General features: G+C 37.6%; 1 protein-coding gene across 7 annotated transcripts in view; it reads left to right on the forward strand.

Moving 5' to 3' along the window:
• The window catches only part of FAM184A (family with sequence similarity 184 member A), a 72958-nt gene that overhangs the window by 18086 nt on the left and 37950 nt on the right, over positions 1 to 16922 (forward strand). For all 7 annotated transcript variants that reach the window (XM_088161876.1, XM_088161877.1, XM_088161878.1 and 4 more), the window contains exons 2-5: positions 7243 to 8097; positions 11121 to 11256; positions 14249 to 14430; positions 15072 to 15269. In XM_088161876.1, coding sequence (XP_088018002.1) covers positions 7243 to 8097; positions 11121 to 11256; positions 14249 to 14430; positions 15072 to 15269 — 1371 coding nt within the window. The remainder of the gene's footprint in view (positions 1 to 7242; positions 8098 to 11120; positions 11257 to 14248; positions 14431 to 15071; positions 15270 to 16922) is intronic.

A 16922-nucleotide genomic window follows, 5' to 3' on the forward strand; every position in this document is an offset into this window, starting at 1 on the left:
GCAACATAAATGTACAGAACTGAGCCCTGTAAACTTACGTAACTCCATTAGAGACAGCAATGCCAGTGTAGAACAGCTGAGCGTTTCAGAAATAGATGTCTTGTAGTAGCCAAGTGGGGGATTAAGTGCCAGGTCTTACAAAGCACTAATGGTGATGTCTCCCCTAATTTCGTTTTTAGTAAAGAGTTGCACTTCGCTTCTAGCCAGCTGCTTCTTGTCTTTCTGTCAAGATCTTCAAGTCTACTTCTTTCCTCCTGGAAAAAATTACCAATGTTCTGACTTGTGCATACAATTCTAAGGTATTCTACTCCTGAAAATTAGTTGAATTCTATCTGACCACTTGCCTGTCCATCTGCAGCATTCTTTAATGGCCATCTTGGCCACTGAGTGGAGATGTTTGGTGTTACTGAACTGCGTACCCAACCCATCTCTCACAGACCTGCGATATTATCTTGATATAGCCCTTCCCGTTTAGTTGGTATTTCCAGTTTGTTTGACATCACAATTGCTTGTTTTGCACCTGAATTTTTGCCTCAGCTGAAGATTTTCAGAAGGTTGTATCATATTTCATAAAGGCATAAAGTCATTACTGTGGGGAAAGGCATCCAAGATTGAGTCCAGCCTATGACCAAACACCATCATATCAACTAGACCACAGCACTAAGAGCTGTGCCCAGTTGTTTCTTGAGCACCTCTGGGGATGGTGACTCTGCCACTTTCCTGAGCAGCCCATTTCCATTCTTGACAACCCTCTCAGTGAGAAATTCCTCCTGATTTGGGTGATGCAGCATTATATCTGTCTGTCACACCATAGCCAGGTCATGATTCTTTTAAAAACCTTTTTAAAGAGAACTGTATTTTTCTTCCTTTTCCCTCCTATTTTTTATTTTATTTTGATACATATTTGTAAGAGATATCTGCTCTTTTTCTTCCTCAGAAAACAGGGTACAGTAATTAAATTCCTTTGTTCCATTATAATTTGTTGTGATGAGGAAAATTCCCCACTTTTCCCTTTTCTGCAGCATATCCAAAATAACCAAATAAGTAAAAAAAGGAATTTTCATCTAACCATACCAGGATGTCATCTATTCCTCTATCTGGTATTATATTTACTCTGCTTAATGGAATGGGTTTGCTCTCAAATCTCTTTCTGTCACTCTCACATATGTGCTGATGCCTCTGTCAAATCCCCTTTTGTCCCCCTATGGTTGTATTTCACTGATGAGACCCAGTCTCGGAAGCACCCAGCTGCTAGAGCAGAAGGAGCAGCAGGTCCTGATTGCCCACTTGACCTCTAATTATGGGTGAGCTCCTTCTCAGTTCTTCACTACTGATTACTAAAATCACTTGTAGGATCACAAATTGTTGTGTCCTGGCCCTCAGGCCTTAGGTTTAAACCACTCTTGACTGCCTGGCTTCTGAACTTGTGAATTTCATTCTCATGTTGCTGCTCAGTGTGCTGGGCTATCAAAAGAGGTGCAGGTAATGGGCTCCTCTTGTTGAATTTGATTACAGAGTGCTCTGCAGCTGTAGCTTTACCTGCTGCCATGCTTTTGATTTGTGCTACCTGATTGATAAAGGCTATCCCTATTCCTGAGTTTGGACAAAGTGCATATTTCCAAGAAAGGCTGTGGTCCTGATGAGCTCCAAGAAAGCCTCTCATTTGCTGTCTCATACGACTCTAGGGAAAGGAGAGGGGCCGCAGTAAATGAATGACGTATTCGGCCATGCTGACCACTCTGTCCCTGTGTCGAGAAATGCTCTGCACCTCTTCTTTGAGTGAGGACATCTCCTGCCCCACGATTAATTGGACTGTGGCATGACTTTTTCTAATAATTAAATATTAAGGTACAGGCACTGTAATAATTTATAAACATGCTGAGCTGTAAATGCAAGCAGATCTTTTAAACCAGTAGGATTTTCAGGGAATTCAAGAGTTAATATTTCAGTGTGGGACATATACAAATAAACAAAACACAGGAGGGGTTGTTAGTCAAGTTGTTAAATGTGATACTGATCTGTACTTGGCAGTTCTGAAAGTAGAAATGGATTATCAGCACATCAGGTTACTTGAGGAGCAAGTATTTAGGAGCATGAAGAAAGCTCCTCTAGGTGTATGGGCCCCTGTGAGGTATTATATCTACTGTATATAGTAATAAACATCAGGAAACCTGAAAAGAAAAAATTATTTTTTTCCCTGTGTTTTCTTCTCAGTGTAGATGTTGGTAAGCAGTGCATGACCTTGGACTTACCCTCTTTTACAGAAAATTAAGTATGAGTGTTTATCAATAAGTGAGAAAATGAAAAATTTCTTCTTATCCAAAGGTAGAGCCCTAGCTAGTAGTGAATATCTGTTAATGCTCGATACTTAGAAATTATGTTGAGCATCATAGTGACATTCTCTAAATAATTAATTGTAAACAAAAATCATTAGAGATTGCTTTGGAAAGCTAGTTGCTGTAGTAAAAAGAATCCAGTATTTTTGTTCAGAGTTTGTAAAGGAATAAAATACTGAATTTTACTTAGGCATAAATTGAGCTAACATATGAAGAATGTTGAATAGCATAAAGGATATTTTAATAATTAATTTCATGTGAAAGTGGTTTTTTACGAAAAAAATTTCAAGTTCTTGTCCTCTGTGGATTTCATCTCAAGAAGGACTGGTCTAGTTAGACCAGCTTTTGGGGAGAGTTGCTATTGGCAGGGGACACTCCTTTTACAGCTGTAGACCATATTTGTCCCTTCCGTGCTCATTGTACTGTGCCTCTAATGCCAGGTATTTAAAAAGACTTGTAATGAACCACGGAGCTGAAGAACAAGTGTCTTCCTTCCACCTTTTCTGTGATGTCTAAGAAATCCTGGCCTAAAGTTCTAGGCTTGTTTCTGCATTTGTCAGCAATACAAAGATCTTGACTGACAAAGCATCTTTTATTTATGAGATTTTCCATAAGGAAGCAAAAGATCTTTCTAGCTAAATGGATGTTTTTTAAAACTGGAATTTAAAAAAAAGAAGAAAGAAGATTTTTTTTTCTATACATATTATAACTGTCAGTCTACTTTTGTGTGTAGTAACATGTTTGTAAGACTGTACTCTGTGATTGTAGTCAATACCCATTGTACCAAAAATCATATAATTGATTTGGACTATCATAGAGGAAACATTTCTACATAAAATTAATTAATGATAATGCTTGCAATTTTTTAGTGCTTCTTACTGATTTTGTAGACTGAACTTTTCTGTTTGCAGTCTGCTGCACTTTTTACTGTTTCTCAGTATATGTTACTACTTCCTATGTGAAGTAATTCTTACCTACCCACAGAGAGCAAGGGTAGGTCAGGCTCACTGGTCCACATCTAAAACGTTAGCAGGTTATGCACAAGCGTTTTTGTTGGCACTGTACTTGTGTGGTAGCAGGAGACAGGTAGCACTGACAAAATCTAGGGATGCCTCTGGCAGCAGCAGCAGCATCCTGGGAGCACTGGGAACATAAGAGTTCACCTGAACAAGGCTGAACATGGTGCTCTGACCCAGGGACCCACACATCAAGTCTGAGAACGAGGTTTACCAAAGTCATAAGATTGATGTTTGTGTAAGATGTGTAGTGATATTTTTCTCTCACAGGTATCAGCTCTTGTTTATGTGTAAAATTAGAGAAAATGAACCATAAACATTTTTTTGGGGATATTTTTATAAAATCATAGATTATGGTTTTCTATGCTGCAAAATAATTTGCACTCAATTCTAGTATTAAGGTGAATTACACATTTGTAATTAGAAAAGCATTCTATCGTGACTAAATTGCTGACAGGGGAGCAGATGACCAAGGTACAGCTGACCATGCAAGCGTTGGTTAGCTTTCCAAAACATAACATCTGGTTTGGGGTAAAAAATATTCGTCAGCCAAATGTTCATCTTTGAGCCACAAACAGTGTGGAACAGGAAGTGTTTGTATTCCACGTAGCTCAAAACACCAAAGTTAGCACAGAGACTGACTTGCTTCACCTTACCACATAGAACATAATTAAACAATCAGATAATTAATTACTGGCATAACCAAGATTATTGCTGTTATTGGTACTTACTTACTCTGTTGTAGTTCTTCAGACCAACGCATACAGTGTTTCAGTAGATTCTTCTTAATAATTATGTTACTGGTTTGTGTAAAAAGTATTAGCTGGCAATCTCGGTATCCCTATAGAGAGTATAGTTCTGTCCGGCCCTCTAAAATGATATGCTGACTGTACAGTAAAGCATGATTTTTTTTTTTACTGTCATGTGATAATAATTGGTATGTACAGTTAGAGTAGAGCTGGAAAAATATGAATTACTCAAATAAGCAATTTATGGTTCTTAGTATTATGCAGTTATACTAAAAAAGCTGCTGATGTTTTTTAAAGCATTTTAAAACGCATTTACAAGCATGTTTAGCAGGAGTTCACATTCTCATTTAAAAATAGAGAGTGCAAAATTTATTTTATCTACCTCCAACATTTGCAACCTTACTGTTTGTTAATTTTCAGAAACCTACTTGAGAAGGAGTTATTTATTTTAGCAAGAACTTTAAATGTATTCATTTGCTCCAAGGTACTTCAATTTCTGCTTGCATTTCATTGAAGTGCTATTAAGTTTCTTTTGCTTCAGTTCGCACAATTTTTTTCCCTGTGTTCATGTATTAATACAGTGCATCAAATTCTCAAAGATAAAATCTGATACAACTATTCCATTCCATTAAAAATACTGAGGTTTATAGTAATTTGGTGACGCCGGAATTCAGGCTGCTATAAGGCATATATTATGATGCAACATTCAGTTGCATGCATTTTATTTTTACATTTCCCGTAAGATATGAATGCTCTCCATTTAGGGAACAAGTCGTGCTTGAATTTGAACTGAATTTGTTGCTGTTCAGTGCTTTTAGCAGGGAGCAAGTAAATGATGAGAATTTAAAGATATCTTCTGAATGTGGCATTGCACATGGATTTATTTTTCACTTGGGAGTTTTCAGTGAGGTTTCCACTGCTAAATCATAATACCCTTGAAAATGCTTTTTGATTTATACTTTCTGCAGATCATAGTAGTGCATAACTTGAGACTGGAACACTGCCTGAAGTTAAGAACATTATGGCACTTCTGTGCACAAGGACAAGAGTCAAAGGCTGTTTTGAGTGTGGGTTTTGACCTGGTCTTCTGCAATTGCTCATTATAATGACCTGATCCTAAGTGTGAGATTTATTTTTTTATAGTATGTTTTAAATTACATTGTCCAGCTCTAACCAAAACTAAGGCCTATTCATGCAAGATAGCACACATAACATTTAGAAAAATCCCAGACCCTCTGTTTTCAAGTAATTTTTGATATTAATGAAGAAGTTGAATACTACATGCCATTAAACCAACAGGAAAACAAACCTTTGGGATCCAATAGCTGAGACTCTTTGTAACAGGAGGGAGGTGAAAACTTTGTGATCAGAAGTTACTGTTGGCACCACCAAAGACAATAAGAATATAAACGGTTGAAACCTTGAGTGAAGGGCATTTAAGTGATAGTTGTGATTTTGCTAATGAAATTGCATGTGATTGAGTTGTCAATTTCTGCAATGTTTTGGTAGAGTTTTGTGAGTCTCTGTACCATGAAACTCCTTCAAAATAGGAAATTTAATTTTATTTTTTTTTATCTGGGCAGGAAGAAAGCCAAAAGCGTCCTTGATACCTACAGATATGTAAGAAGTACTAAAAACAAGTTGCCAAAACTATGGAAAGCTTATGTTTTTCCCCCTCTTTCATTAAATAGCACATACTTATTTTTTAAAAATTGAGTTAGAATAAGTTAAAGTGGTGTTTTGTGATATTTTGAAGTTAATTCCTTATTATAAAGGAATTTATATCCTTGCATAAAGATAAGTGAGTCTGGGGAGCATTGGGTTTTTTTACATCTGATGCTGTTTCAGAACTTTTTTCTTTTTCTTTTTTTCTTTTCAATTGTAATCTAAAGCCTGTCCTGTTGGCATTTTGTGCTAAGGTAATAGAATGGGGTATGTTATTTCCGGCATAAAATTTAGAATAAAGTGTCTGGACCTTTGTTCAAACAAACAAACAAAAGAACACCATGGCCAAAGTCTTGAATCTGCTCTTTCACTTGTGAGAACTCTTTTGAGCTTTGTAGCTCATCTGAGCACTTGTCTGTAGACACTTTCTCTAGTGCATAGAGGCTTTTGCTTGGTGTCAGGTGAGCAATTCTGTGCCTTCTTCATATTTGCCAGCCTTGAGAGCAAGTCAGTGCAACCCTTCTCTGTTGCCTGGTTCAGTGCTGATGGAGGCCTGGTCTAGGTTCTGTCCTCAGTGAAAAAAGAAAATCCTGTGCTGCTTCTTTTTTTTTTTTTTTTTTGGTAGCATCTTGTTAATTTTTAAGACACAGAAGTTATGCTACTCAGAATTTTTTTTGTTCAGATGTGTTCTATAGCTCTGCTGCCTTTATATCTAGGAAGTATGGGGGAATTGCTGGAGTTCTTGAAGCAAAAGATTGCATTAACCTCACCTATTGAATAGTTTATTATCTGATTTATACAGATACAGACACACATACTTATCTGTACTTCCTAGTTAAAAACCAAGATGATGATCTACTATGTTGTGGTGCAGTTGAAACATCCCTTAGGATATATCTGGTTATCTTAAAACTTTCATTGAATGCTGGTGGTTTTGCTGCTTTCACAGCCTTCTTGAATTGCTTAGCTCCCTGGGCTCCCCAGATTGCTGCCTGCCCTGCCCTGAACTTTTCTGTTCTGCTGACTTACTAGCTGGGAAGTCGGTGAATTTATCTTGTGAGGGACCTTAGACCTTAGGATACACAGAATGTTTACTAGAAAAGCTGTCAAAAGTGAAATTGTATCTGGGCAACCATCAAGATTATAATCCAAAATAACTAGTGTTTGCATTTTAGATGTTTCTGAAATGAAATATTTAAGAACTCTTAACATTTGGAAAGGAGAGATCTGAGATATATCATTTTTTTCCCCAGGTTAATTTCTTGTTGTGATATATACTCTGTTATTTTCCAATAGAAGACCTTGTCAATTTTTTTTTATGCTTTGAACTATTTTAAATAAATCCAGGATTTTTAAATGTGCTTTTCCCCCCAGTGTATTTACAGCAACAACATGGGTATAAAGATGTTTTTCTTGGGATTTAACAGATAACCAGGATGCCTTTTCTGTTAATATAAAATTATTTCATGTTTGCAGGTAATATATGCTTTGAACACTAAAAATGATGAACATGAAGCAGCTATCCAAGCCCTTAAGGATGCTCATGAAGAAGAAATCCAACAAATTCTTGCAGAGACCAGAGAGAAGATCTTGCAGTATAAAAGTAAAATGGCAGAAGAAATGGATCTCAAGAGAAAGATTCAGGTTTTGGAAGAGTCACTGGAAGATCACAAAAAGATGAAACATCAGGCCTTGACAGAATTTGAAGCATACAAAGATAGAGTTGAAGATATGCAGCTTTGTGCAGAAGCTCAGCATGTCCAACGTGTAGTGACCATGTCAAGGGAAGTAGAAGAGATCAGAAAGAAATTCGAGGAAAGGCTACGAAGTTTCATGCAGTTGCAAGTACAGTATGAGAAGGACAAGCGTACAGCTCTGGAAGACTTAAAAGCTGCCCACAGGCTTGAAATTCAAGAACTTCTGAAGACTCATCAGAGTCAGAATGCTACTTTAAGTAAGGGGCAAGAAAAGATGGAGGAATTGCATAGACTGGAGCTGGAGGACTTGAACAATAAAGTTGAAGAGTTAAGGCTGGAAAGAAAAAAGCTTATTGAGGACTATGAAGGCAAACTCAGCAAAGCACAGTCCTTCTATGAACATGAACTTGACTCTTTGAAAAGATCTCAGCTTTTTACAGCAGAAAGTCTACATGCTTGCAAAGAGAAAGAAGTGGAGCTAAGAAAAGAATTTCAGAACCAGGAAAGTATGTTACGGAAGAATCTGGGGAAGCTTAAAACTGAATTGCAAATGGTCCAGGATGAAGCTGCCAGTCTACGGGAAAAATGCCAAAAACTTCAGGTGGCTCTTGGTACTGCAGAAAACAATGTGCAGGTGAGACTGATGATATGCTGTTCCCAAGACTGTGAATTTTCTTTTCCTATAGAAGCAGTTTTTCCATGTGGCTGTTACGTTGAGGAGGTAATTGGATTGCGAAAATTTATTTTCTATCCCTCATACTTACTTGTCATCTTCTCCAAATTTTTTTCATATATTTCTACTTTAAACTTAATTGTTTAATTAACAATATATTCACCAGCAGCAACTGAAGTACTACACACTCTTTCAATATGTTACTAGGTTTGACTCAGTGGAGTTAATTCGGGTAGAATTAATTTTCTCCATAGCAGCTTGTGGGGTGCCATGTTTTGGATTTGTGTTGGAAACAGTGTTGGTCATTCAGAAATGGTTTAGTTATTGCTGAGCTGTGCTTACACAGAGTCGAGGTCTTTTTGGCTTTTCACCCCACTCTTCCATTGAGGAGGATGGGAGTGTACAAGGAGCTGGAATGAATCACAGCCAGGACAGCTGACCCCAGCTGACCACAGGGATATTCTATATCATATGACATAATACTCAGCATATAAACCTGGGGGAAGGAGGAAGGAGTGATGGTGTTTGCCTTCCCAAGTCACTGTTATGCCTGATGGGGTGCTGCTTTCCTGGGGGTGGCTGAGCATCTGCCTGCCCATGGGAAGTGGTGAATGAATTCCTTGTTTTACTTTGCTTGTTTGTGTGTGGCTTTTGTTTTATCTGTCAAACAGTCTTCATCTCAGTCCACGAGTTTTCCTGCTTTTACCCTCCCTTCCCTGTCCCACTTTGTCAGGAGTGAGCAGGTGGTAGTGTCATACTTAGCTGCTTACCGGGTTAAACTCAAACAGAGTTATTATAACACACTAAATAACAGAGTTATTTAGCGTGTTGGGTTGACCCTGGCTGCATGCCAAGTGCTCTATCACCCTTCTCCTCAGTTGAACAGAGAAGCGAGACTATAATGAAAGGCTTCTGAGTTGAGATAAGAAGAGGGAGGGATCACTCATCAGTTACCATCATGGGCTAAACAGACTTGACTTGGAAAAAGGGAATTTAATTTATTACCAATCAAATCAAAGGAGGATAATGAGAAGTAAAACCGAATCTTAAAAGAGCACTTTCTCCCAACCCCTTCATCCTTCCTGGGCTTAACTTTATTCTCAATTCTCTAATCTCTTCCCCTGCATTGATGCAGGGGGATAGTAAAGGGGGCCTGCAGTCAGTTCTTCACACGTCTCTTCTTGCCTCTTCTGCAAGGGGCTTCAGACGTGGATTTATGGAAAGCTGCGATGAAGGTGAAACCAGTTGTATATTGATCATTCCTGCAGTAAAGGAATTCTGTTCCCAAAGAAGAGGAAGAGTCTAGTACAGTATCTGCAGTAGATTTTAAAGTCAACTCCTGCTCTGATCATTGTGGATGAGGTGGTCAAATGCATAATATCACCACATCTGATGTCTGTTTCATTACACATCCTGTACAGTGTTTTCCTCAGTTCTCTCTTCTGCTTTTGTTTCTGAAATGACTCTTTACTAGTAAAGTCAGTAACTTGAATTATAAGAAATCTATATTTCCTTTTGAACCAGAACAATACTTTCTTTTCCTTCCTGCATGGCTAGAATACATTACGCTATCCAAGATATACTGTTGTGAATCAGTACATCTGATTTAAGGCGTAATAAAAGTTTAGAATCATAGAACTGTAGAATAGTTTGGGTTGGAAGGGACAGTAAAGATCATCTAGCTCCAAACCCTCTGCCATGGGCTGATGTATCTTTCACTCGACCAGCTTGCTTAGAGTCTCATCCAGCCTTGGACACCTACAGGGATGGGGAGTCCACAACCTTTGTGGGCAATCTGTTCCAGTGCCTCACCACCCTCACAGGAAAGAATTTCTTCATAATATCTAATCTTAACCTATGCTCCTTCAACTTAAGGCAGCTGCCCTCTGTCTTATCACTACATGTCTTTGTCAAAAGTTGTTTTCCAGCTCTCTCTTTTTCTTCTCCAGGCTGAACATTCTTTCATCCTGTCTTGATAGAAGAAGGGATCCAGCCCTGTCATTGATTTAATGGCCTCCTCTGGACTTTTTCTGATAGCTCCTTGTCTTTTTTGTGTTGGGGCCCCCACACACACAGTAGTGCAGATGGAGTCTAAAAAGAGCTGAGTAGAGGGACAGAATCACTTCCTGTGATCTGCTGGCCATGCTGCTTTTGATGCATCCTGACATGATTGGCTTTCTGGCCTGTGAGTGCATATTGCTAAGTCGTATGGAGCTTTTTGTCCCAGAGTCCTTCTCCCCAGGACTAGTCTCCACCCAGCCTGTATTTGTGCTTGGGATTGTCCTGAGCCAGGTGCAAGACCTTGCTCTTGGCCTTGTTGAACTCTATGAGGTTTGCACAGTCCCACCAGCCAAGGTCCCTCTGGATGGCATCCCTTCCCTCCAGCGAGTCCACTGTACCACACAGCTTGGTGTCATCACAAACGTGCTGAGGGTGCACCCGATACCACTGCCCGTGTGGCTGAGAAACATGCTAAAAACTGCTGGTCCCAATAGTGACCCCCGGGAGTGTTTGATATAAGGAATTGCCCAGCTCTCATTTTATATATCTCCACAGGTAGCTTAGTTTGAGTCAGTAGTAAACACTCAGAGTTGCAATGAAGGACACTAAACTGCTGTGAACACATAATGTATTCTTTAATGTGAAAAACTCTCAGATACCAGAAACCACGTTTCTAAAGTTGACCCCCAAACTCTGTGGACCATTTTATAGTTTTTATTTTTTCATACATCTTTTTGAATATTGTCATATTTCTGTTATGCATTACTGTCAGGCCATGTACCCCACTATCTTGTTCTTCAAAAAGTATTTTTGAAGCATTACATATAATACACAATGAATATGGCAATAATATTGCACTATTTCAACTTTTGTATGAATAAAACTTGTTTGCTGAAAGGTCTCTTCTGTACCTTTTAACCTAATGCTCATTTAAATTGACATGATTGTATATGATGGTAACAGATATTCTGTGTTTCCTCTAGGTTCTTCAAAAACAGCTAGATGATGTGAAGGAGGAGGAGATGTCATTGTTAAGCAAACACAAAGAAGTGGAAAGCGAGCTTGCAGCTGCTAGAGAGCGCTTACAGCAGCAGGCCACTGATCTTGTTCTCAAAGCCAGTATGTATGTCAGTAACTTAATCTGAAAACGAACTTCATCCTTTTATTCTAGCCTTTCCTTTTCCTGTCAGCCTCATGCAGGTTTAGAATGCCTGAAGACCGTTTAATGCTTTCAGTAGAATTTTCCAACAAGTTTGGAGGGTTTTAAAACTTTTTTTGCTATTGCACGCATTGTACTTAAATTTCCTTTTTTGTGTACTCATTTGTCCAAATGCTGTACTTTGTATGGTATGTATGTATCTTCCAGGCCTTGGAACTGCACTTACACAGAACAATTCTGCTCTGTATCTGTTCTCTGCATAGTAACTGAGCCATGCTTCCTTTTCTTCCACCTTTCTTCAGTTCTTTTCTTTTTGCTAATGCTGTGGTACTTTGCTTTATACCTACTGTCGGAAGATTTACAGCTTATTGAATAATAAATCATTTAAAGTTTTCTCTATAGCTGCTTTCTTTGCTCCTTTTTAGTTGGTGGCATGTGGAAAGGCTCAAAGAATAGCTTAAGACCTGGCTGTACACATGCAGGTTTCTTTTCCCTCTTTGGCATTGTCTCCCTAGTGTGCTCAGTAGTAGGCATGGGCCTCAGTACTTGAACTTAGAGAACTATACAATAGGTAGGGTCTTGGGCTTGAAAAGGGGCCCCATGCCTATCTTTGGTCTTGTTGAACTAGACCAATTATAGCAACTCTTGATTGTTTTCTACACAAATTAGCACAAGCCCATGAGTAGTCTAGGCCATATGTTGGAACAATATAGTGACCAGCAGGAGCCCAAGACTGCAAGGTCCTATTAGATCAAACAGCTAAAGGGAATAGGCTTGCTGCTGAGAGTATGTAAAATGGGAATCTGACCCTCCAAAAGGTGTTTTGTTAAGCAGCCATAGAAAAATTCATGAATGTATGAAAGCCCTGTTCTCATACACTCTAAAGCCTCTGCTGTTTCATTCCTTAGGCAGAAGCATGGGGGTTTTCACCAGGCCACCCTAAATGTAGTGGAAATAAACACCCAGGCAGATTTTCTTTATTACTGATGGCATGGAGTCAGCTAGCCTGTGATTGAGGCCAGGCCTGGCATCCTCTGGCACTGTGGTTTTCAGCTTTACCAGCAGTCCCAGTGAGTCCGTGCTGTTGCCAAGCTCAGTGGTGCTGTCAGCAGTGCATCTTTGTTTTACAGAGTTATTGCTGTGCATCAAGAACCAGGATCCCTGTTTCCAGTGGTGCCACCAAGCCATTGCCATGTGGTGTAGTTGGTTGCCAGCCTGTTTGGAAATGGTTTCTGACACTGGCCCACTGCCATCTCCTTGATTTGTCAGCTCACACTGTCAGAAGCTCTTCCTCAAAGAAACTGAATTCTCATACTTAATTACCATAAAGAATGTTTACCCATCGTATTGCTATTTTTGAACACTATTGAGTCTCTTTGGGGCATTTAAAATATTCTTCTTCTGTTTATCCTGAGATTCCCAACTTGTAAGGAAAGTGCTGCATTTCATACTTTTTTTGTAGAGCATGAGAAGTGGGAAACCTGTCTTGTGTGTTGGTATTGCTAGAACAAAAGTTCTAGATCAGTGTGTGTGTGTATATGACATATTTGTATGACAAACTAAAAATCATTGTATTCTTATTATTCTTGTTAGATTATAAAATTTGGGGTTTGAAAATACCTTTCTTAAATGGCTGAACTTTTGAAATAAGGATTTTTAAAAAATGTTACAGAACCTAAGCATACCCATTGTCCTAAGTCTTCCTCTTCAGTTTTACAAACAAAACTGTGGAAATAAGTTTTAGAATTCTTAAGGGCTTAGTACAATTAGAGGTGTGCATTTTAAATGAAATTGCTATTAAGCTTGAGGCATTTTTAATTTCCAAATTTCGTTATATATCTCATGGCTTTTCCCTTCACATCTGTGTCCCCAGGCAACAAAGGCTAAAACAGTTACCTTTTTGGCACATCTTGCTTTTAACAATAAATGGAAATGAATCATGAAGCTCAGTGATTTTGTCATGTGAGAAACAGCACATACTCCACTTTCATAGCTATTCCTTAGTGATTTAAATTTAAAAGCAATGCTCTGTTATAAAACTGAACTTTCATTAAATCTGTCATTTTTGAAGGGTGTAATAAAATGAGAAGGGAAACAACAATCTTTCCTAGAAATTGAGACTACAAAAAACAGCAGAAAATTATTCTGAGTAAATGGTATCTCTCATCTTTCAGTTGGATCAAACTAGAAGCATCCAAAGCCTCTCCCAAAATAGCAGAAATGTCTCTGCTTTAGTCAGTTATCTAAAATAATATATACATCAAGAGGAACACACAAATTTCTGAAGTCATAAACCTTTGTCAGCTGGTTATGTGAAGGACAGATACTTACATTGTGTAATTTGAAACTTTACTTCTTTGGTTTGTTGGTTTTTTAAATATAGAAATAAATTAAAAGGAGGTTTCCAACCTGCAAGGATTTACGTCATACTTTACTGTAGAGAGAGTTTTTTATATCTTTTAGTCATATCCCTTTAGCAAAATAAAGTGTGATTCTATACATTTTACAGCAGATAAAGCTATGTATCTCGTATGCTAAATTATGAGTTTGATAAAACAAGGACATGTTTGTCTTTAGATATCAGTGGTTTGCTTTCTGTTGTCTATCTATTCTATGATAGAAATATGCAGGTTTAGGTGGGATCAGTTCTTCAGTGTTGTTAGAATTGCCTACTTCTGCTTTCCTCTGGGAATCAACATGAAGCTTTGAACAAGGAAAATTGAAACAAAAGGAGCCCCAGCACAACGTGCTCTACTGTTGTTGGGCATTTTACAATAAAACTAAACAAGTGAGAAGTGGAGAGGAAGATAGGTATTGCAGTGAAGATAGAGCTTGCAAGGGAGATCCATATGCAAGCTTCCATTAGATTTATACTATCACTGGAATATGAATGTGCACTTCAATTGCATGAAAACAATGCTATGAGGTTCTAAAGATCTGTTTTGTTTTTAGGTCACATTGGAATGCTTCAAGCTACTCAAATGACTCAAGAAGTTACAATCAGAGACTTGGAATCAGAAAAGTCTAGATTAAAGGAAAAATTGTCCCAGCTGGAAGAGGAAAGAAATTTATTACAAAGCAAAACGCAGAGTCTGGATGAGCGTCAAAGGCAGCAAATTCTGGCATTGGAGAAGGTTAAACAGCTTATTTGCTTTAGTTAAATAAAACAAAGAAAAACGAGGATTCTCAGAAAAAAAATTATACTCTAATTTTTGTTTGATATGACCAGACTAGGAACAGTATGTTTGAAGTATATTTCTTGTAGCAAAAAAAGAATGACTACTGTCAAGTGTAAAGTGAGATTAGAGAGAAGTCAGATGAAATGTTCAGACTGCTTTGGACAATCTTTTAATAGTATAATTTGATTTATGACCTTGTGTGTATATGCCTAATATCTAAATTGTTTGAGGAAGGACAAATGTGTAATGATTAAAGAACAGTTTAAAAAGCCATTTGCTGAAAATGCATTGAACATGTTTGAAAATACTAAATCGAAATTTCTCTATAGTCTTGATACCTGATTGTTGTTTTCTCAGATTAAAGAGAGGAAAATTTAGATTTTTAGTAAGTATGTATTGTTTTGCATGGATCTTTTAAAATTACCTCTTTGGTTACTGAATCATGTAGTTGGTGCTTAGCATTTGTGCAATTTGTTTTATATGGAAGTTAACTTTTTGCAGATTTTTGTCATCAGTAATTTTTTGTATTTTTTTTTTATTCCTACTGTTCATATTTTTTTTACCATTGAATAGATTTCTTTTCCTATACTTTATAGAAAGTAAATGAAGCACGGGAAACGCAACGTGAATATTATGAGAAGGAGCTGGTAAAATTACAAGCAAGATTAGAAGGAGAGGCTGCACAGTTAAAGGAGGCTCATTCCAAGACCTTAGAAGAATTGGCGTGGAAACACCATACTGCAATTGAGGCTGCACACAGTAATGCTAATAAGGATAAGAAGAAACTGCAGATGGTATGTTCTTATTTTCTTAGTAATCAAGCAAAAAGCAACTGTTACAGTTTACATCTTGTACTGCATGGTTTTGTTTTATGGCAAGTTTAATTTGGGATTACCTGCAGGCTTCTAAAGAAACTGCCTAACCTTTAGAAAAACAACAAATATCTTGGGGAAAAAAAAAAAAGCACTTGTACTGTCATTTGTCTGCATACATAAGAGTAATTCCCCATTTATACAAATGTATTTTCAAGTGTAATAGTTTTGTTTTCCTGGGATTTGTGACCCGTGTTTAGAAGGGTTGGTATATCAAGATCAGTTCTTCTGAAGGAGATGAATGTTCATATTATTATAACATTTATTTGAAATTTATTTGTCATTTCATTGACAGTCTAGAAGTACAGAAAGATATTTTATTAGGACTTGGCTATATGTGTGCTCAGAAGACGACAACAACTGTTCTGAGCTTGCATCATAAAATTATGTACTGTACAGCAACTCACTCTCCAGCAACTATACATTTACCTTTGACTGGAATCCTGAAACTGAAAGGCTTTTTCTGTTTCACAAATCTGGCTTTTTCTTTCTCAGGATGTGAGGCCCATTTTTTAATTATTATTTCCTTCCCTGATAGTATGTGTGTTATGCACAAATTTTGCCTTACATGGGAGAGGATTAAATGTCTAATTCAAGGCTTTGTTATATTTCTTTTCGTATATTCACAGGAAACATACCTGTTGGAGCACATCACTAACTACAACCAAGGAACATGGTCATAGTTAGTGATGTGCATCTCAGACAGATTTGGTTTGTTTTTGTGAATTTTTCTGCTGGTATGTTGCTTCTGAGTTCAATTTTTAGTAAATCCAACATATTTTTTGTCACCTAGTAATTGAACCAGTTCTCAGAGATAGATATGCATCTATCTTTCAGGTTTACTTTCTTCAAAACTTTAAACATGCCTGTTATTAAGACAGTGTGTCTTAGGGCTTCTGGGTATATTTTTCTTTTATTTCAGTAAGATGTGGGGTTCTTTCTCTTTTGTTTCGTTTGCTACTAAAATAATGTGGAGAATAAAAAAAAAAAGAGATCGCAAACTTTTTTTCTTAAATCAGTAAACTAGTTTAAATAGGGAACACCTTTCTAAGTGTGAGAAATGTGAAATGATTTTAGCAAGGAACAACTAGCTATGAAGGGATGTTAGGATCAAGATCTCAGTCAATCTGAATCAGATTTCACTGACTGTAAATCTAATCAGATTTCACTGTCTCCTCTGTCAAACCTATCTCACTAAGCACATGTTATGGTGATCATGTAATCCAAGGAAGAAAACAGTCAAGCTTAAATGCAGAGCAGAGTCGAATTTTGTATGATGAAGAAGCGTGGTACCAGGAGCCTTGGGATAGAGGACATGAGGATTCATTGGGAATGGAAGCTTGGGAAATGCATCTGGGGAACAGAAGAGAATTCATTAGAATTAGAGTAGGACTCAAAAATTATTTATTTTTGCTTCAGTATTTCCATCTATAAAATGAGCTGTAAAAATGGCATCAGGAGGATCATGAAAATAGAGTTGCTAATAATTTTGCAGCACCGCACAGCTGTACTGACAAGTATCATCAGAGAAATAATTACTCTGTTATCAGAATAGGGTCTAAATACACCAGTGGA

The sequence above is a fragment of the Sturnus vulgaris genome, chromosome 3 (assembly GCF_052056855.1).
Source record: "Sturnus vulgaris isolate bStuVul1 chromosome 3, bStuVul1.hap1, whole genome shotgun sequence".
Taxonomy (NCBI): domain Eukaryota; kingdom Metazoa; phylum Chordata; class Aves; order Passeriformes; family Sturnidae; genus Sturnus; species Sturnus vulgaris.